The sequence below is a fragment of the Rhamphochromis longiceps genome, linkage group LG20 (genome assembly GCF_057381845.1).
Source record: "Rhamphochromis longiceps isolate RC_006_pf linkage group LG20, R_longiceps_female_GT1.1, whole genome shotgun sequence".
Classification (NCBI taxonomy): Eukaryota; Metazoa; Chordata; class Actinopteri; order Cichliformes; family Cichlidae; genus Rhamphochromis; species Rhamphochromis longiceps.
Window position 1 is genome coordinate 5,168,459 of NC_140576.1, and position 22,148 is coordinate 5,190,606.

General features: G+C 40.4%; 1 protein-coding gene across 13 annotated transcripts in view; it reads left to right on the top strand.

Annotated features, from left to right (window-relative positions):
• Positions 1 to 22,148, top strand: part of kif1b (kinesin family member 1B) — a 66,390-nt gene that overhangs the window by 22,349 nt on the left and 21,893 nt on the right. For 3 of the 13 annotated variants that reach the window (XM_085392684.1, XM_085392672.1, XM_085392682.1), the window contains exons 3-23: positions 4,737 to 4,813; positions 4,910 to 5,089; positions 5,731 to 5,799; positions 6,191 to 6,369; positions 7,035 to 7,146; positions 8,162 to 8,239; positions 8,352 to 8,417; positions 8,599 to 8,616; positions 8,956 to 9,031; positions 9,422 to 9,500; positions 9,577 to 9,719; positions 10,338 to 10,379; positions 10,848 to 10,922; positions 11,994 to 12,205; positions 13,609 to 13,688; positions 14,561 to 14,636; positions 15,657 to 15,736; positions 16,047 to 16,153; positions 16,471 to 16,554; positions 16,714 to 16,894; positions 17,003 to 17,075. In XM_085392684.1, the coding sequence (XP_085248810.1) occupies positions 4,737 to 4,813; positions 4,910 to 5,089; positions 5,731 to 5,799; positions 6,191 to 6,369; positions 7,035 to 7,146; positions 8,162 to 8,239; positions 8,352 to 8,417; positions 8,599 to 8,616; positions 8,956 to 9,031; positions 9,422 to 9,500; positions 9,577 to 9,719; positions 10,338 to 10,379; positions 10,848 to 10,922; positions 11,994 to 12,205; positions 13,609 to 13,688; positions 14,561 to 14,636; positions 15,657 to 15,736; positions 16,047 to 16,153; positions 16,471 to 16,554; positions 16,714 to 16,894; positions 17,003 to 17,075 (2,087 nt within the window). The remainder of the gene's footprint in view (positions 1 to 4,736; positions 4,814 to 4,909; positions 5,090 to 5,730; positions 5,800 to 6,190; positions 6,370 to 7,034; positions 7,147 to 8,161; positions 8,240 to 8,351; positions 8,418 to 8,598; positions 8,617 to 8,955; positions 9,032 to 9,421; positions 9,501 to 9,576; positions 9,720 to 10,337; positions 10,380 to 10,847; positions 10,923 to 11,993; positions 12,206 to 13,608; positions 13,689 to 14,560; positions 14,637 to 15,656; positions 15,737 to 16,046; positions 16,154 to 16,470; positions 16,555 to 16,713; positions 16,895 to 17,002; positions 17,076 to 22,148) is intronic. The other 10 variants (XM_085392678.1, XM_085392683.1, XM_085392676.1 and 7 more) reach the window with 9 other exon arrangements.

Below are 22,148 nucleotides of genomic sequence, written 5' to 3' on the forward strand. Positions count from 1 at the left end.
TGAGTACCTCATATGTGTAGATTTGCATGTCATCTGTTAATGTAATGGATGTTTAGTGCTTACCGACGGCGGGATGGTAAACAGTGCCTTATTGAGCCTGACATTATAAGTGGCCTAAAGTCTGCAGTGCCGCCCTCATGTTGGTTGTTAAGATGTGCAAAGGATTTAAACCTGGAAATCAGTGTTTGATAAATGACTGTAATTATCCATAAACTTGAATTTTAAGAATGTCTAAATAGTTTGCGAGGGCAATAACGGCGAACGCTCGAGACGAGAGAAAAGAGGACGAGATGTGCTGCATCCTCCACGTCTGTGCCCAGTTTGAGTTGTTATGGCAACCAGAATCTGGTCCTATACCTGTTGCCATGGATGAAAAAGACGGAATGATGACGTTGCTTATGAGGCAGCAGGATGCGTTTGCCATTTCAAGTTCAGGATGTGACTGTGGCTGAATATTAAGTGGGGGGTACTATAAGTATTATTTATTTCAGTCAGGACTTGTGACTTTTACTAAGTGTGAATCCCTGTTCATGTGCTTTATGAGATGTGCAGGTGTAGGCATGTCATGCTAGAGTGTAAGGGCACTGTTTTGTGATTGACTGATCAGATATATATCAGATGGTGAGGATAAAACTCTCCACATTCTGCCCGTCAAATGCAACAATTTGACACATGCATGTGACACACCAGCCCAACCTTTCTACTCCTGGTAGATACAAGTACCACGACTTTGCGTATTTTCCACAGTCACATCCTGATTGATTGCAGCTATCAATCAAATATTGATGTTAAATGTATAGGTTGTACTCCTGATTGTGAGAAGAAAGGAGAGAATGATAAATCCACACAATTTAAGAATTGTTGCCTTTCGTTTTGGAAAAACAATTAACACAGAAGTGTGGTATGAAAAGAATATGTAGAATATTCAGGCATGGAAAGTTTTTGCTGCTGGACGTTTTCTGATTGGATTAAAGCACAACTACATCTATATAGTTTTTGGGGATTATTTTATTTTTAAGACTCAGATTATTATAAATTTCATATATATTATGTATAGTAGCTGATCTCAAAACAAATGTGCCATTATGTCTACATTATGTATATGTGTTCATTGTTATTTCTAAATAAATGTTGCTAAACAATTTTTAGTACAGTGGCACTTTGGGATCACTGGAATGTGTTCTTGTTTACAGATATGCATACATTTTCAACAAACTGTAACTAATAGTGCCTGTAGCTGATTAGCTTGTCTTAAACTGTTAATAAGTAGTCTGCAAAGAAGTAGAACAATATATTTAAAATAAAAAATCATTTGTTTGGTGTTTATGAACAGCAAGTTTCTTAATATACACCGTGATAATGAACATAAAAAGAATGGCACGATAAAATTACACACATGTCTGTGTTTTTATGCCTGAGCGAAGCAAACGAGACCCACAGGCCTGCGTTTGTGCTAGTCATTATAATAATGACAAATGAAATAAAACCACATAACCAGAATAATTTGCAGTCCACTCTTCCACTCGGTTAACAAAAATCAAAAATAATTGTCACAGGAAATAAAGTCATTCAGTCCTTAAAAGGTTTCCTGTTATGCTTTTCAGTTAGACATAATGCCACTTTTTAATTTCCACTTATTTTTAAACAAAATTGGGATATGTGCTATTGTTAGTGTTAATGTGTCCAAAGCAGAGAAGTCTAACTTAAAAATACAACCAATAAATCTCAATTTGGATTTATTAATTTGATCCTTAAATCTCTGTGGCATCGGACAAAACACCTGTTATGCTTGAGTAGCACTGATCTTTGTCTCTCTTGGTTCCCTGTACCCTCACAATCGGACTCTGCTTTATTCATTCAACCAATTTAAACAAAACAGATTTTTTTAGTTCTCGGTATTGCAGCATGCCACCACACTGTGTGCAGAGGAACAGCCTGAAATGTGAGCACGCAAAGAAGACGCACAAACAAAACTGCTATTTTATTTTTATTTTTTTAAACAGGAAATCTTCTAAACAATGGGCACAGCTTATTTCGGTGCCCATTGGACTTGTTCTTGTTCCTCCATCTGTCTTAGCTGTTCTTGAATGTAGCACAGAGCCTCCCAGCTGTTAATAGACTCCAGTGCTACCTGGCTAGCTAGCAAAAGCACCATTAGCAAACACCATTTGCTAACATAAATTCACAAACTGCTGCAAAGCAACAAAAAACAAATCAAACTTGTTGGCGTAGCAAGCATGAAATATCTTGAACTCCAAATAGTTTGCTGTTAGCTTCCTCCATGCTGTGTAAGCTCTCTTTCTAGGACCTAGTGCACCCCTGGTCACACACAGCACAGCAAACCAAACATAGAATAACTTATATTTGAATAAAATAGATGGCTCCCTGTTGTCACAGTACCACAGACACCCAACCCAGCTATTTCAGTCAGTATCAAACCAATATCATGAACAAATATTAGAGTGGTGTGGGTTTTTTTTTTTTTCTTTTTACTTCTTTCAACACAATGTGTAAATAAAAGCCAGACTGTGAATATGTAACCGTTGCCATTGGTATCCTTTATGTGCAGATGCAGCACTAGTTAGAGCCCCATTTTTGAAGGTGTGGGTATCTTGACCTCAGAACACCTTTACAGGCTCTTACAGAAGAGACCCACTCTTATGACACACTGATGACACCACATGGGTGAACCAGCTCTCCTTTCTGGGAGCAATGTTGTGAGCTATTGAATGAGATAATTGTACTACATGAGCATGATTCATATTAAGGAGCTGATCAATCTCCTAGTAGTTGCTACCATGTAGTGTCTTGTCCAAGATTGAACTTGGGAAGATTGAGAGAGTCCAAGATTAAAAAGCTTGTTTAATGCTGATTCCCTGTATGGTAGAGTTTGTCACCATCAGACTTCTGTCCTATAATAGGAATATCGCTGTCTAAATTCCCCCACATGTGGAACTCTCTCATCATGTTTCTGTTTTTAATGCTTAGTTGCCTCATTGACACTGAATCAGAGCTTAGGCTGCTTTCTCATTAATAGCCACTGTAGATTGTTCCAGGAAAGGCGAATAAGGGCACTGGTAACCTAAATCCCCCTTCATTTCTTCATCCCCAGTCTCCAATTTCCCTTTGGAGGCAGGTCAAAGTTGAAATTGGGATTTATTTAGCAGCCTGTCTCGCTGTATCCTCTTCCAGTGCCCAATATGGAAGCTGCTACTCTGCCTGCGCACCTTAACCTGTTCAAAGATTGTAGAGTGCACAGTCAAATGGATTATTTTTGCATGAATCTATATGAGCTTCAGTGAAATAGCTGCTGCTTTAATCATCATAGTTTTAGCATGAAGCAGTTAGTGTTCTGGTTTCTGAGGACATGCTGTGCTTTTCTGTCAGCCTGTGACCCATGGAGGACGATATGCTATCCCCGACTCTCCAGATCTCCTGCATTATTGATAAGCGCGCTGAAATCCTCTGAGCACACAAGGCACTCTGCTGGCGACATCTTGATGCAAAAGCCTCTCAAGCACCGTCATGTTGAGGAGCCAAACCTGGCTTTAATTTGCCCATTAGCACAGGGCATCACACAACGCTAATTATTCCTTTGTGACTGCTTCTGCAGACTTCCCTGGAAAGATTGAAAATGCTCTAAATACTTACGCTCACAGACTGTAGCATTCTTACTAAGGCGCAGATAGTTTTTTCCCTTTTGTCCTGCCTTCGGTTTCTGTTGTTGATCTGTTTGGACTGTTGCTGGGGCCTGGAGCACTCGCATTATTTTAGTCTCTCCAAACCCTTCTTTCACTAGCCTCTTTCTCACTCCTTCCTCTCCCACTTCCTCCTCACTTCTAAAGGTGGTGGTATGCATTTGTCTGCCTGGCCTGAGCAAAGTCTCTTGCTGCAGCCATGGCACAAAACAACTCTAATCCCTAAAGTTTAGTTTGTCTAAGAGGAGTGATTTCTGTGGTTATCTTATAGTAAATTAACATCCCGCTTTCTGCCTGTCACATATCCAGTGTGAAATCTAGTGCACTTGTCACCGGCAGTACCAACCAGCATGGTTGAGGAGTGTGACATGCCAGGCATGGCAGCAGATTTCTGTTCATTAAAAACTGCCCATGTGGCGACGGGGAATGGCTGAGTAGTGTTGAGCGAGAGCAGGTGAAGTGGTGTGATTGAAGTAGGCTGATGTTTTTCATTCAAACTGTCATTTTGTAATGATGTCAATCTTAATGATGATGATTAAAACACTGGTTAAGGATAAACCATATGTGGCAGAGCTTGCTGCAACAGTTGCAGTTCTCAAAAAAAAAAGAAGCCAGCATCTCGTAGTCTGCCACTGTTTCATGTGACTTGCATTGCCAAAAATATCTCTCTAATTGAGGAACAGGAACCTGAGGTAGCTGCTATTTGCCAACCAGGATCACATATATATATATCTTATCATTTGGGTCTATTTAGTAACTCCAATTTAAATTTACAGTCTTTGTTTATTTATTTACTTTAAAAAGAAATGTAGGAAAGACATGAGGGGAAAACATGAGGAATGCATGGTTCTATATATTATTGAGCACAGAAGCTGCTTTTAGTTGAAGAAACACAACTAAAGAATTCTGTAGAAGACATCATAAACTAACTAAAGGCAGCTTTTTAAAATAACAGAACATGCGAGTAGTTTTTGTGTCACTTCAACTTTCAATCTAGAAAATATCAACCTCATTACTAATTTTGTTCCTCCTCCACAGCTATCCTCAACCCCAAAGCCCCAAAGGAACCAGCAAAGACCTTCAGTTTTGATTACTCCTATTGGTCTCATACCTCTGTGAGTTTTAACTCTAATCACTAAAAGCAAAGAAAATATGCAAATCTTATTGTGATGCTACATATATTTAAATATATTTTTCTCTTTTTATTGCAGCCCGATGACCCCTGCTTTGCCTCACAGAACCTTGTGTACAATGACATTGGAAAGGAAATGCTGCAGCATGCTTTTGAGGGTTATAACGTCTGCATCTTTGCTTATGGCCAGACAGGAGCTGGCAAATCCTACACCATGATGGGCAAGCAGGAGGAGGGGCAGGAAGGAATCATTCCCATGGTTTGTTCAACAAAACCTCATTCACCATTCACTGCACTGCAGAGACTAAGACAAATAATGCAATCCCTTGTCTTGTAGTCTGTTTACTATTCCTGCTCATTTAGAGCCTTGAATGTATAGTACAACTCGCAAACTGCTGAGTCCATTTAATCTACTAATTCTGTACACATCTTAGACCATCAGAGCTCTGGAAATATTACACGTAGTGCCTTGTTTATGATGAAAAGCCTGAAAAATATATGCATAACAGATTTTTTTTTATACACTTAAATAATGTATGTAATGACAAAGGTGTCCTCTCCCAAAGCTTTGATCTGGCTCTTTCCCCTCCTTTGATCAGATTGTCAGATCTAATGGATAGAAAGTTTCTAAATTCACCTTTCAGAATATTTAAACAGTCTAAAATAGAAGAACTGAAACAACTTTAAGTCCTTTAAGCTGCAACCACACTGAAAGCAATTTAGAGCGGTGTGGAAAGTGAATGACATTTGGCCAAAGTTTACAATTTTAGGTTTTCAGGCTATAACTATTTAAATGTTTGCTTTATAAGAAGCCCACAGATCTCACACCTATTTATCGCCTCTTTTATATCTGCGGATGCCGTCATTTGAACTAAAATGCTTTTTTTCTTTGCCACTCAGCTGTGTGAAGATCTGTTTGAGAAGATCAATGAGGACGGCAACAAAGAGGAGCTCTCCTACTCAGTAGAGGTGAGTATCATTCTTCTTTGGTATCTGTAGTCCTCATGGTTCACCTCTGCCCCCAACTTTTTGTGTTCGCTGCTCTTTCCTGAGCATTTCCCAGACTTCAGTCACATACTGCATGGTTTTCTTTGCAAATCTCTGCCAGTAAAATTGGGAAAACAAAAGTGTGACTGTGAAGTTGAGGTGCGATTGTGATCCGGATAATTTCCCAAATCTGGGATAAATAAAGTATATCTTATGTTCTCTGACCTTAATATATGCATGCAAATACCTCCTCTTATATATATCAATAGTGACATTAATATATATTCTTTGTACAGAGCTGCACAATATTAGCTTAATATATTCAACCTGGAGCACCTGAAATTACTCTCTGTACTTCTGAAATTGTTTCCAGGTCAGTTACATGGAGATCTACTGCGAGCGCGTCCGAGATTTGCTCAACCCCAAGAACAAAGGGAACCTACGAGTCCGAGAACACCCGCTGTTGGGTCCCTATGTAGAGGATCTGTCCAAGCTAGCTGTCACCTCCTACACAGACATCGCTGACCTGATGGATGCTGGCAACAAGGCCAGGTGAGCTAAGCCCTGAGATCATGCTGAGATCACAGGAAGGAGCGGGAGGGGCTAAAGTTGTGGCGACAGCTGTGGTGATCTGATAATCAACGGTCAGTCAGGTTGATAAAAGATAAAAATTAGCTTTGATTGAGGAAATGTTCTTGTATGACTCATTTGCAAGGGTTGAATTGTTAAACAGCAAGACAGCTCAGCCTTCACTGTGTTACCGCCTTAATTTTTTATTTTTTATTTTTTTTTTAATATAACTGCATGTCAAGCTTGACCTGGCAGGTAATGAGTATTTTTCAATGAAATGTGCGCGTGCACGAGGGCTCGTGTGAGGAGGAGTGAACCCTGCCATAATCTCACTGTGCTGACTTAGAAGGCTTATTTCTAGAACATGCCACGTAAAGCCCATATCTCCCCTGTGACTATCCCTCTAAGCACTCCTCATGTGTTTGTGTTTGGCGTCCTCGCGTTATTATCCACCTCCGCCGCACAAAGTAATCCTTTAGATTTACTTCACTCTAATAGGTGTAAAACCCACTGATGATAGCGCTAGTAATAGCCAAGACTAAGAATTAGGAATTAATTTTCCTTTAAAAGAATATTGTGTGGTTATTAAGGTGCTCAGAAATCATACTGTTTATTTCCTAACTGTGCCCATATGTGCTAAACTCCAGAACTGTGGCTGCCACCAACATGAACGAGACAAGCAGCAGGTCCCATGCTGTTTTCACCATTGTCTTCACTCAGAGGAAACACGACAGCGAGACGGACCTCTCCACAGAAAAGGTCAGAGCAGGAAAACAGTCGCCCTCTTTGTTTATAATTAGTTGGAAAACATTCACACTCAAATACACTTAAAGTTCCTTCCTTGTGTTTGTTAGAGATGAATTTCTTTATGCTGTTTTATTTAGACTGAAAAATGGGTTAAAAGCTTTCTTTGGTCCTTTAGTCTCCTGAAGTTAGTGGTCACAGGAGGCAGGGGAAAAAAAAAAGAGAGAGAGCCATTTTAGATTTGACTTTTAGAATTTCCTCAGACTGTGGAGGAACAAAGACCGCTGTGTTACTGAAAACAATGCCTATTGTATGTGGCCACTCTGTTAGATTTTACACCCTTGCTCCATCTCACTTGACAGGAATGCCCCCAAATGCTTTGAATGTGTTCAACAATTCATTCTGCAGATTTTTATGGTGGGATTTAAACCATTAAACTGGAATTTGTCTCTGTTTTCTAAATGCAAAAATGCTAAATGCAAAAAAGTTTTGCATTTAGCATTGATTTCCTTTATAAATTATTTTCTAATGTGATTTGTGTGAATCTGCTGCTTGGCTCGGGAGCACCAGGCATACGTTTTCCTTGACATAAAAACTATAAATAAAGTGAAAGTGGAGCTTTCATTTTTTTACGTCATACCTCCAGCAGTGCTGTTTCTGTTGCAGTAATGGAACAGATCTTTTGTAATAGATTACACTGACAGAGCTATTTCTTCACCTCACCAGAGCTGGTCAAGTTTTATAGTGCGTGCTTTGTCGCTGATGCTCAGCTCATTACTGTGTCCAGGCTGTTCATAAGATGCTAACCTGTGTCATGCAGTAGCTTTGGTATGAGGAGTCTGTACATCATCCAAGTGCTGCACTGTGCTCCTATCTTTTTTTCTGATGTGGTCAACATTATGCAGAAATTTAGATTTGGCATTGGTGCAGCTAAGAGCTGTATTTTATTTATTTATTTTCTCTACCCACCCTATTAAATGCACATTATTATAGGCCTGATGCATCTAATGCATTTACTCCCTCCCTTTAGGTCAGTAAAATTAGTCTGGTAGACTTGGCAGGCAGTGAGCGAGCAGATTCAACTGGAGCTAAAGGTACCAGGCTAAAGGTAAGACTCCGATCTTCCCAAACACCTTGGAATCACATTAAAAAAAATGGCTTGTACAACCTGGAAATCTGTGTAATTTTATTCTGTTTTTGTTTTTTGTCTGTGCTTGCAGGAGGGAGCAAACATCAACAAGTCTCTCACCACGTTAGGAAAGGTTATCTCTGCCTTGGCTGAAGTGGTGAGTCTTACACTTGATTTTATTTCCTTTATTTCTCTCCTCCTCCTTCTTTGCAGTCGTTCTCTTATCCTCTACAACTTGACCCTACCTTCAAAAGGAATTCATGTTTGTAGCCTGGCATGCTGTAATGTCTGCCCTTCTGTTCTCTCTTCTCTTGTCCTTGTAATGCTTACTTGCACAGGATAATTGTACCAGCAAGGTAAACCCTTTCACAGCTAAACCACTAACCTGTCATTCATCCCATGAGACAGATTTGACAGCCTTTGGTCATGTGCAGCAATGAAGTTGCAGATATTTAGCTGTTATCAGTTTTATCACTTTAAACCTTAAACCCTCAATCCCTGCACAAGAGCAAATGCATGTCAAATTAACTCTCTCCTCATTTTACCTGACATATTGACCCTTACACATAAGGATCTTTTTTTTTTCTATTACAACATAATATTGCACAGCCTCCAGTCGTTTCCATAATTTGTACATCATTACATCAGCTCATTTTTACTCATATATTGATTTATTTATTTTTTGCGTACCGCAGAGCAAGAAGAAGAAGAAGAGTGATTTCATCCCATACAGGGACTCTGTTCTGACATGGCTGCTGAGGGAGAACCTCGGTATGGATATTAGTATCACTTGATTAATTGACGTTACTATGTGACAATAGTGGTTTGCCAGTAAATTACGTATGAAAAGCCAGAGAAATTCAGCCATTTGCATAATGGAATATGCTGTCAGGATTGAAAAAAGAAAAGACTTGAAATAGTCTACATTGCACTCAGGAAGTTTTAAGAAGAGCATAGTCGGCTCACCTCCTTGGTCCAGACGTGTCACAAAAAGTGCGCAGTGTATCTTAGATTTAGTCTAATGAAGCTCTTGATTACACAAAAAATGTATTTCATTTGACGAGCTTTTAAAAAGTGTTGTATTTTCATAGAAATTCTATGTGCCTTTGGTCATGTTTGGTCCTCAATGCTTATCTGACATCTCTACTGATCTTTTATCAGGTGGGAACTCCAGAACAGCTATGGTAGCTGCCCTCAGTCCTGCAGACATAAACTACGATGAAACCCTCAGCACTCTGCGGTAAGCTTTCTGTCCTGGAGGAAGATTGTGATTGTTTGAATTACACTTAAAATTATTTGTTTTATTATGTTTTTAGCTATGCTGACCGCGCCAAGAACATCAAATGCAATGCTGTCATCAATGAGGATCCCAACAATAAGCTGGTGCGCGATCTGAAGGATGAAGTGGCCCGGCTGAAGGAACTGCTCCGTGCCCAGGGCCTGGGAGACATTCTGGACAGTGAGTTTTATGCTGTCTCAGCTGGTCGTATCTGCAGCCAGCGACCTTCTCTGTCAGGGCCCACCACAAACTGGCAACGTCTTCTATCTTCATTACTGTCTCGTTACTCTCAGCCATCTAACGTTTTCATCTCAGTGCTTGTACTTGTGGCTGGTACATCACTAAAAACAAAGAATGAAGCAGCTTTTAACAAGTTTACCTCAATAAAGGTTTATTATGCCTCAGTGCAGTCATGTATAGAACGTCAAATATGTAGTATATTTAAGGTTGTATGTGTTTGACTGATTGTTTGACAACACATGTAGTCACTCAAAACTGCACTAAAATATCATTTGCTATATGCAGGAGTAATGGCTCATAGCCTTGTCAATTAGATACATAATATACCCATGAATGACTTCTAATAGCTGAAGTGATGAATAACCTGACTACTTGCTAATGCCTGCATAGATCACGTCTAATAGCGTAGCACTTAGCAAAACATATCGTGACGTTTCTTCTCAGCTTTGTTATTGTTTATCCAGCCCCCCCAAAAAAAACAACATAAAAAATATCTGTTCCTCCTATTCTACTGGTGCTGACCTCTGACCCTTCTCATCTTTTCCTGCTTCCCCTCAGTTGATCCTATGGGGGATGATTGTCCAGGAAGTGGAATCAAATGTGTGTATATGTGTGGTAGACTTGCACTGTATATCACTATTTGCCCTAATTATAGTAGCTAACATTGCTTATGAACCCCATTACCTGTATATTGAATCTGCTACCAGCTTTGCATGTAAGTGCCTTTGTTTTTTTTTAAAAAAGCAAAAGCTTAATAGAGTCCCAGAAATGCAAGGTTTCCATAGGTGTTCTTATAACTGGCAAGAGTAAGCATGGCAGTAGGTTAGCATGCTTTGCGCTTTATTGTTATTTTTTTGTTACGTTTTTCAGAATGACAGGGGGGGAGGCAGCTACTTACAGGCTCAGATCCATTTTAGAGTAGCCCTTTAGTTTTCCCTGGCCTCAAAATGCAAATGCATCGTTTCATAATAATGTCTCACTACCTATGACTCGCACTCTTTAAGCTTATTTTAATCCCGGTTATTCGTTCTGCTTTTTATTTTGTTTTCTTTCACTAATCATCCCCAGCAGGTGACGGTGCCCAAAGCTTTAAAATGCCCCTTCTGAGTTCTCAAACTGAGGCTCAGAGCTACAGACGGAAAGGTGCTTAATTTTTGTATTTCTATATAGAGGCACCAGAGGTGTTTGTGTAAAGATTTGACTAACTTTGTGCACTTTAGTAGTTAGTAGAGTGACTAGTTTGCTAGTGTGCTTTCTGTTGTATTCTCAAGCATCCCTAACATCTTAACCTTAAAAATGTTTCTGCACCATCTGATGTGCAGGGCAAATAGTTAACTAGCTCAAGCTATAGTTGGGTGTGTTTTTGGAGAAAAAAAGCCCATATCTCAAGAAAGTCATCATCCCCCAGAATATTTACCCTTTTCTAATATCACTTTGATTTAGTTTGGTCCTTAAAGAGCTCACTTGTGTGTTGCCTCAGAGGCCCTTGAGGTCATTATATTGACATGAGCTACCTGACCTTTGAGTGAGGCTGCTGTGGCTTTTGTTATGGCGGATGCTGTGTGCGTATGGCGCGTGTGCTGTGAATTAATCTAATCAACTCCAGGCTGAACTTTCTTTGCCAGCATGTGTCCACGTCTCTCCTCTGTCCTCCTGCTGGACCTTCTTGCAGTCTCCATCTCCCTCCCATCCTGTAGCCGATACTCGTGATAGCAGTTTTCACACAGTGTGTTCACCCTCGTTCACACATACACAGAAGCAACAAAGTGACACCTCCCTATTTCTTCCAAACATACTACAAATTAAGAGCTCAGAGTTAATTGCTCTCCACTGTAATTGTGACCACCATAAAAGCCGCCCTTTAAACTGGTTATTAAAGGCTGAAATCTAATGCGTTTTCTCTGGAAGATGATGAGTTGGAGCGTAACTGCCTGGAGTGAAAACTGCTGCTGTCTGTAGCTGACTATCATGCTGGGTGTTTGTCTAAACCCTACAACGTAAAATGTGTGTCTTACATTGGTCTTTCCTCCCCTTTGTCCTTTCTCTTTCCCCATCTGCCCCCCCCCCCCCCCCTGTTACTTTCTTTCCTTCTTTCTATTTGGTATTTCGTTATTCCATTTTTATGTGTTTTATTCCTTCAAACCTTTCTTGGCCTATCCCTCCTCTTTCTGTGTTATCTTCCTTCTCCCTCTCTCTTTCTTGTTGTTGGCTCAGACCTCAAAGACATTCAGAACAATAAGAATAGATACTTGATAGCCTCAGAGAACCAACGCCCTGGCCATTTCTCCACAGCCCCTATTGGTTCCCTGACAGCCTCGCCGTCTTCTGGCTCGCTGTGCAGCCAGGGGGGCCTTCAGTCAGTCACCAGCATCCAAGAGCGAATCATGTCCACGCCTGGAGGGGAGGAGGCCATTGAAAGACTCAAGGTAAAGCAGACAATGGTGTATGCAGCACTTTTAAAATCACACTGACTGTTTGTTGTTAGGAAAGTTAAAAGTCCCGCAGCCATCTTCCTACTCCGGCCACTTAAAGGTGTATCCCAGATATCTCATTTTATACCCTGGCCCACATACAGAGCTTTGATCTTAAGTGGAACTCCTCTTTCTGTTAGTGGAATAAGACATTTACAACTATGTATTTATTTGCTGAGATATGCAATTATAAGAAAAATAAATATAATTTCAACAATATCTAAGTTTTCCTACATAAAGGAGTAATGTAACTGTAGGAAAATAAGTCTGTCAGCAAAACTCTGGACTTAAATTGTAAGAAATAAATGCGTAAAATAAAAAAATCAAAAGTTCAGTTACTGCCCAGACTATCCTGTAATTATAAAACGAAAGTTTTTCTTAAATCACAGAAAATTTTCTGTTTGAATATCGTTGAGGGACGTCTTTATTAGTAGGGCGGTTTTGGAGCCTTTGCTGGGCCAATTCTGGCCCCTGGACCTTATGTTTGACACCTCTGCTCTAACCAATAGAGGCTTGAAGAAAAGAAAAAAAACAACAACTATTGGTCTTAACTGCTGGTTTCATGGTTAATATGGCAAAAATAATAAAGTAATTGCGGACTTTTTCAATGCCACACGGGACAACAGGCTTGTTTTTAATTGTTAAAAAGTGTATTTTATCCACAGTGTATATAAATATAGAGATGCAGCTTTATTTTTTATGATTAAATATACAAAATTTATTAGAAGTCAAGAAATTCACAGTAACGTGAAATAAGATAAAAAGGGAGAAACTGTAACTTATTCAATATATTTGTTTAACGTTAAGATGGCTGTTTAATTTTACGCCACATACAGCCTTTATTAAAACCCTGCCTTGCGTATCGGTCGTCACGCAGCTACCGAGCCTTATATGCCTCCCACTCACAGCAGTCTCTCACACTCTGTAGATAGGGTAGCACATAAGATTGCAACATCCACAGCCATGAGGAGCTGCAGTTTCCATGGCAACCGTGGTGCCCGGTCCCGTCTGTCATCCAATGACGTCAAGCACCAACGCAAATACGGTGGAAATCAGACCAAAATAGATTCAGTCTTATCAGCTTTAGGCTTTAATAGTTAGGAACAGCGTTCTCTATCAGTGCTGAAACTATTTTTGGGAATCTAAACGCAAGAAAATAAGTCATAATCACGTTGAATATACAAGTTTATTTTGTGAAGGGAAAGTATAAACATTACACATAAACATTTGACAGTGATGAGGCAAAGGTAATCTCCCAAATCCAGGTTGGTGCGCTTGTTCCTGCCTCCAATACACTGCTAATAGTTACTTTTATATTACACCGGTTTGGTTTTTCTCATAATTTCCCCTTTGTTCAGGAATCAGAAAAGATCATTGCTGAGCTCAATGAAACCTGGGAGGAGAAACTGCGAAAGACTGAGGCAATCCGCATGGAGAGGTCAGTACAGGCAGATAGTGTTTGTTCATTTCCATCTTTATTTCCCGAGGGGGAAGGTGTCTGTCCAACGTGTGCATTAAAGTCTTCCTCATTGCATCCTGTCAGTCTTAAAGGGGTGTGCGGTCTGTCTCAACTGTGTGTCAAATGCTCTGATAGCATTGGAAACTTCCCCCGACACACCTCTCAGACGTCACATAGAGGGATGTCTGTCATCCATTATCTGCAATTTGACGTTCACTCCCACCTGATGCTGTGATTGGCCACGTTCCTTCTCATTCTAGCTCTCTGAAGCTTTGTTTGTTTGTTACTCAGCATGTGTGGCTAAATGTGACTATTACCCCCCTTTTTTTTTGTATAGGATATTCTTGTCTTCTCCCTCTTTGTTGGTCATGATTTATCTATCCCCCTCTCTCTATGAGCACAATTAATTTTCAACACTGTCAAATATCACATCTTAAGAACTGTAACCAAACCTTTAGTTTTCCCCTAGTACTTTACTCTCTCTCTTCATCCCTCTGTGCTGTCTGTTTTACTTTTCTCTCCCACCTTTTTTTCCATCTCTGCACTAGTTCTGTCCATTTCACTGTCCTCCTTTGTCGTCACACTCGGCTGCACAAACACCCCTCTCAGACATCAACCATGCTACCGTCTGTCCATAGAGTCTAACTGGTGCCATTCTCAGCCGGTTGTCATGCTACAAATCACTTACTCCAACGTTGCACACCATCGGTTCTCATCCTCTTCGAGTTACCAGCACAAACGATCTTTAGTGGGGAAAAAAGAAGTGCACACAGTGTATGTTGCAGCAAGAATAAAAGACCAATAACGAATGCTTTCACTGAGTGTACAAATGTTTTTTGGCTGTATTTCAGGGAGGCTTTGCTTGCAGAGATGGGCGTGGCAATCCGTGAAGATGGAGGCACTTTGGGTGTATTCTCTCCTAAAAAGGTATGACAGACTGGGTGGGAGCGCACAGTGTCAACATTCCCACTGGTGGTGAAGCACATCCTTCCTCCATCACTTCACTTTACCTCACTGTCTTTTTCCATGAGAACCCTTCCTGGGGTTTTTTTCTTTATCATTCTGTCTTTCTTTCCACTTCTTATTTGCTTCCTTCACATACTCAGCTTAGCGATGAAGGGCCATTTGACGAGCCTTTTGATTGTTTTGCCACCAAAAAGGTTTGTTTAACCAAATAAGCTGGCAGAACTACATTTCCCGCATTAGAAATAGCCCCACTTTAGACAGTTTAGTCTTTAATAGACATTTTATGTGCATGGTCCAGATCTACACTTTTTCTGCTCATTGTTTTGTACTTTTACTCTGCTGGATCATTTGCAGTCTTATTTTTTTTTTCCTGTAGATGCTCTCAGTGCTATCAGATCCTTATGAAATTACAAGCAGTGGCATGTTCCCTTCACTCCATCAAGTAGAGGCAGTGCTATAGTGCAGTGACTTAAAAACTGGTAGATATGTTTATGTTTGTTTGTCAGTAGAGTCATTAGTGCCTGAAACAACACACGTCATCACTTCATGAGTTTGTGAGTCTTTGTGTGTGTGTGTGTGTGTGTGTGTGTGTGTGTGTGTGTGTGTGTGTGTGTGTCCTTTGTTCACATCCGATTGTCTTCCATAATTTCTTTTCTCTCCTTTCACTCACTGCTCCACGGGTTAGCCTTGCGATCTCTATGCAGACTTTAACGGGGTATTCTCACCTAAAAAGGTTGGTGTTTTGGAGGAATAGCTTGCAGGATCCTTTTTGAAGTAGTTCTGTGAAATATAAGACTCCAGAGTTGTCAGGACAGTGTTGATGTGACCGCTTCTGTCTACATTTGCAGACAGAAGCATTTGTTTGATATGAAAATATCCTAGCATCAGGGGCAGTTTCTGCACTTATGAATGTTGATTAAAGCAGCGAAATTCTAGAAATGTTTTTGTGGTAAACTGTCTGCTTCATGTGTTTATCTGTAGACCCCACACCTGGTTAACCTGAATGAGGATCCTCTCATGTCTGAGTGTCTGCTCTACTACATCAAAGACGGAATTACAAGGTAACCTAAACCCGAATAATGACCCTGCCGCAGTGGATTTGGAAAGTTCTGGCAACTCTCCCAGGCAAGGTTGTCTGGAAAACTACTGGGTCTTTTTATGATCAGGCTTAAAATCTGCTAATGAATACATTTTGCTTTTGTTTATGTCACCTCTTTGTCCTGTTGGTACCCTGTATAGACTCTTTCTGTTGAGTCAGTTGTTACATTTCAACTTACAGAAACACTAACTGTACATTTTTGCACAAATGGCTGACAATGCATGTGTATAGCAGTATGCAGTCTCTCAAACTGGCTTCTGTGATTGTTTCAGAGTGGGTCAGGCCGACGCAGAGAGAAGACAGGACATTGTTTTAAGCGGTGCTCATATCAAGGAAGAACACTGCTACTTCCGCAGCGAAAGGAATGCAAATGGAGATGGTGAGACATAATACTGGCTGCTGGTGTTTGGAGGTGTTTGTATTGAATGTGTGCTAAATTAAGTTGAGCAAGATGTTTATAGTGTGATTTTAAAAACACCTAAACACATACAAACGAAACCTTTTTTTTTTCTTTTTTTTTTTTTTTTTTGAACGGATGAAACGAGTATATAAATATATAGACTACATCTAATGGGTGACGTATTTGTGGGTTTTTCTTTTTGGTTTTTTTTTTTGTTTGTTTGTTTGTTTGTTTTTTTTGAATGGTGATGAGTCATTCAGAATGATTGATTTGCGATTGGTTTGTTTTTGCTAAAGTTATTGTCATGCTGGTGCCCTGCGAGGGATCGGAGACCTACGTCAACGGCAAGCGTGTTGAGGACTCGATCCAGCTTCGTTCAGGTATGTGTGTAGAAAGTTTTCTATACAAACTGTGAACATTTGTGTGATGTCTGTAAGCAGATATGATGTAACTAATTTCTTAATGCCCAAATTATGAAATGTATTTATGACCTGTAGCGTTTAAGAAATTTCTTTCATGCTTGTGCTGCCTTCTCTAAGGCAATCGCATCATTATGGGAAAGAACCACGTGTTCCGGTTCAACCACCCAGAGCAGGCCAGAGCTGAAAGGGAGAAGACGCCATCGGCCGAAACCCCCGTGGAGCCCGTTGATTGGACATTTGCTCAGAGAGAACTCCTGGAGAAACAGGGCATTGACATGAAGCAGGAAATGGAGAAAAGGTATGCAATCTATGACGTTCATTTATTTTAAATATGCGAGTAGTTGTGTGGCATTAAATGTGGATTGTTTGATGTGTTTCAAAACTTTTATTTTACTCTGCTGTGTAGACTCACTGAGATGGAAATCTTGTACAAAAAAGAGAAGGAAGAAGCCGATCAGCTTCTGGAGCAGCAGCGACTGGTGAGTTCAAATAAGCCCCTTTTGTGAATTTAAAGAACTCACTCTGTTTTTTGTTATCAAAGATGTTTTAAACCAGTTAGTAATAAGTGCAGAGTGGGTGTAAAAGGAGCTGTAATGTCAGTTCTTCCTTTTGTTAAAGTTAATGAAATCGCTACTAGAAGCAGCCTATTGAGTGAACGTGTTAGTTTGGGATATTTTGTGTGATTTTTGATGTACTTCAGGCTATCTCTCGTGGATTTCAAAGTAAAAGTATCTCCAAAGCTACGATCAGTTACAATTTGACAGCTTGTTTCTTTGGATGGTGGTTTCATTTGGTCCTTTTAAATCTCACTAGTACTAATTCTCACTCCGAGCTCTGACACTTTGAGATGTTTATGTGTGAATCACACTTTTACTCCTAGCGCATGTCTGTTCTTTTTGCATGGAAGTTTTTCTGGTTTGAGACGGATAAGCTTTTACTGGCTGTCCTCTTGTGTTCAACAATTTATTTATTTTTTCTGTAGCAGCTTGATTGAGCAAGAATTAGACTGTAAAGCTTTCCCCTTTCCAAACCCCTGTTTTCCCCTTTCTTGTGTCTTCTTTAGTGGATCTGAATCTTGCAAAACAGCAACTTGCAGCTAAAATTGATTTGATATGAAGATCAAATTTCCTTTAAAACCGATTCAGCATTTATCAGCATCGAAAAACATGTTAAAAAGTGACGCTGCTTTTGCATGGTTCATTTTAATAGCATGTTTTCTTAACTCATTCAGTACTGGTTGTGGACTAAGTTGCAGTGTTTGCCGGAGCTGGTCAACTCTGAAGTGGCTGTTGATTTGCTTGGATTAGATTTCTCCTCTAGTTTTCTTACTCTGTTTTGTCCTGAGTTTCATCTCTTCAATGCAGTTGCTGATATGTACAATGCATTGTGATAACAACAATTTCTGCTGTAGTTTTTGACAGATAGTGACAATGTGGTTTCTCATTGACTTCTTTGGCATCTGTGAGGGCACGACTGAACAACAGTTACCACTGCTCACAGTTAACTCAGTGAATCACGGGGCCTCGTTCACATCCTGGTGGTTTTATATGTGCAGAATTACACACAGAGGGTTCAGACTCCCAGGGACATAACATGTCCAATTCTTCCCAAAGATACGTACAGTCTCATACACACAATCGAAATGATCTCTACTGGTTGTGATCTGTAATGTATGCTGTCTCCAAAAAAATGAGAAACTGCATTTTTTTTTTTTCCCCTCCAACTAACAACTTTCTTGTAGTGGATTAACACTTATCCGCACTTCTGCATCTCCTCTCTCTACTGGCTTTCTGATCAACTGCAAGAACACTGTCTGCTAACTTACCACTAATACTAAAGCCACTCAAACCTTCTGGACTAAAGGGGGAAAGCTCCAGAATTCATCTACATGCATGCTGCTGTAGCATGTTTGGGATCCAGCTCACAAAATTTTCCACTAAGAAGAGGAATATCACAAAACAGTACAGATGTGCTCCAATCAGCAACTATCATCTATTGATATTTTCTTTCTAATCATGATAGACATGCTTTACCTTTAATATCAATATGCAACACTGGGAACAATAAGGTCCAAAAAGGACACATCCATTTCAGACATATAAAAAGTTTTAGCGAGTGTTGTGTTGAACATGAATTTATATCCACAGTGCCGTTTCGGTGGAGAAGTTAGAGAGGGAAAACTGACAAGAAAGTCAATGGAAGCCACTGTTTCTGTGAATAAATTTTTCCCGTTTCTATAGCTTTATTTTCAGCATAACTTTAAAAATAATCTTGCATGTTGCCATACATCTTGTATAATAATGATGTATGCAAAGTGTTTCTAATATTAGTGTAATTGTCACTTTTGGTTAAAAATCCAGAATTTGGAAATGCTGTCTGCGCTTAAGACAGAACGTAATCTTCTGATATAACTTTGACTCGTGGTTGGTGTTCCCTTGTTGCATATTTATATGTTCATTCTTTTCTTTTTTTCTTTTTTAAAAGCCATCTTTTCATCCTCTCCCTGATTTCCCATTGTAATTTCTCCTTTTTTTGGGGGGGACCCATCTGGTTTGTGTCCTGTGTTGTTTTCTTAAGGATGGAGACTCTGATAGTGGGGATGACTCAGATAAGAGGTCTTGCGAAGAGAGCTGGAGACTGATCACTTCCCTGAGGGAAAAGCTACCTCCCAGCAAGCTCCAAACCATAGTGAAAAAGTGTGGATTACCCAGCAGTGGGAAAAGAAGAGAGCCAGTGAAAATGTACCAGATCCCTCAGCGGCGCCGCATCACCAAGGACTCTAAGTGGGTCACCATCTCTGACCTGAAGATCCAGGCAGTCAAAGAAATCTGCTACGAAGTGGCGCTCAATGACTTCCGTCACACACGGCAGGAAATCGAGGCTTTGGCTATTGTAAAGATGAAGGAGCTTTGCGCTAGCTATGGCAAGAAGGACCCCAACGAGCGGGACTCGTGGAGGGCGGTGGCTCGGGATGTTTGGGACACTGTAGGGGTTGGTGACGAGCGCATTGAGGATGTCATGACCAATGGGTCTCGACCCGGAGGAGTTGTTATGGACGAACTAAAAGTGCACATTGATAAACTCGAGGACATCCTGCAGGAGGTGAAGAAACAGAATAACATGAAGGATGAGGAGATCCGTGCCCTCAGGAATAAGATGGTTAAAATGGAAAAGGTCCTACCGCTCATAACCCCAGAGGGCCAAGAAAAGCCTCCCATTGTAGGTCCCTCTACTTGTGAAGCAAGAACTCCAAGCCCTCAGGAAGGAAAACTACCTGTGCCTGAAAAGCCTGACGAAGAAGATGCAGATTCACTAACAGGCCAAAGTATGGCAGATGATTCAACGCTAAAGCGAGGCCACATGCGCTGGATGCGTCAAGAGCAGCTGCGCCTCAAGAATCTACAGCAACAAGAGATCTCCAAGCAGCTCCGCCGGCATCCCGGGCCTCATCGCTTTATACCACCAGAAGACCGTAAATTACGCTTCCCCTTCAAAAGTAATCCAAAGCACCGTAACTCGTGGAGCCCGGGTACTCATATCATAATTACAGATGAGCAGGTTATAGAGTTAAAGGTGCCCAAAGAAGCTGTACAGGAAGAGGAGGCAGAAAGCCTAGCTGGAGAAGATGTACAGTGTAGCGATAAGATGGATAAGATGGCTGCTTCAGTTATCCAAGTCTCTCCAGCGCTGCAAAGCCCATCAGTTCAGCGCAGAAGCAAGGACTCAGACCAAGGTTTAAACCAGGGTCACAGGCATAACTATAGGAACAACCAACATCAGCAGCTGCACGAACGAGGCCGCAGCAACTCCTTTAATCACCGTCAGCGTCCCTCGGGCTCCATGGAGTCACTGCAGCAGTCTGAAAGCAACAGGAGGTATACGCAGGCTTTCTACCAGCCCCGCCACTATCAGAACCAGCCAGCACATCCCCAGCCTCACCACCACCAACAGCCATGCCACTATAACGGCGCAATGTATGCCGATGGCGGCTTCAATGGTTACCAGCATTACCATCACACTGACCATCCTAACCATCCAGTCAACTTTCAGCCACCTCCACGAATGCGCAGGCAAATGTCTGCTCCTAACCTAAAAGCCAGCAGAGAGACGACGGTCTGAGTGGGACTTGAGGAGTGAGGAACTAGATTGACAGACTTTTAGTAGGCAAACACATTACAGATCACAACAGCTCTGACAAAAAGTGACTGTGACTATTGCACTAGATCGGTGTTACTGGTTGATCCAAGTATTGTATGTATTATATATAAATATATATAAAAAAAGAGACATTTTATCACCATCAGTATCATCATATGACATTTTTATCATTTGTTTTGTGCATCGTGTGCATTGTCATCACTGTCACTGGGATTCAAAGGATTCAAAGCCAACAGATAAATTTTTTTAACATGTCACGCCTACTCTTCATTTATCAGCATGTGTGACAAGTTGATGAATCACACTTTGATTTGCCAAATTACTTTCACGGTCGAATTTCTGAGTTTACATTATTGCCATTTTAGTATTGATGAAAGTAGAGTGTTGTGTTTTTTTTGTTGTTTTTTTTTTTTTAAATGGCCACTGTGACATGAACATAGTGACGTGTCCAATACGCATTTTTGTTGGTGCCCACGTTAGGAACAGAACACACCCAGTGTTTTATCTACGTACTGTTAAGCTGCACGGTAGGATTGGAGAATCAGTTGTCTTTGGCACGATCATGTTTACCTCAAAGCATTTTGTTACAACGCATCATTGGCCTAGATCTGGAATCAAAAGACCACTTGAGGAATAACTTGAAGCACCAGTCAATCGTGTGCCTTTTTAAACAGACTGACATATAAAGAAAGTGGGTTTTTTTTAAAGTGCCTTTTTAGATGCTCTAACTCTATTAATCCTGCTCTGCCTTTGCAATTCAGTATTTTCTTTGCCTTCCTTTTAATTCAGTGCCTACGGACAGGTTTGCAGATTAATTTTGTAAAGGAAGCTTCATACCTTAACTAACCAAAACTAACTTTTTATCAATAACATACTGACTTATACATTTTTTTAGTAATCATCTTATTTGCTTGATTACAAACTTTTTCCTGTCTTTCTTTTTACTTTACAGTTTAACCAAAAACAAAAAAAACCTTCAAATATGTAGCTACCAACTACTTACATGACAGTGTTTTGCACTTCCTCACTTCACGGATAAGCTGCATAATTTGTTATTGACTACACTAATTTTTAAAGATACTAAGTTCTTTTAAAAATATGTTTTAAAAGCAGACCAAGTCCAAAAAAGGTTTTAAAACATGTCCATGAGTTTTGGAGTTCACTAAAGACAAGAACCACTACGCTGAAAAGCACAGAGAGCACCCTCGATTGTACGTGAATGCAAATTGTATCCATTTCAAAGTTTCACTGAATAGCTTCCCATTTTCTTCCTGTATGAAGCACTCAGTCTGGTTAAAATTACATTTTAGGTTTGTGGCTCATTGAGTAAGCACAGAGTTCACTGTGTTTCAGATGGATGCCCTACAGAGTGTTGTCAAGGTTCCCAAAGACTC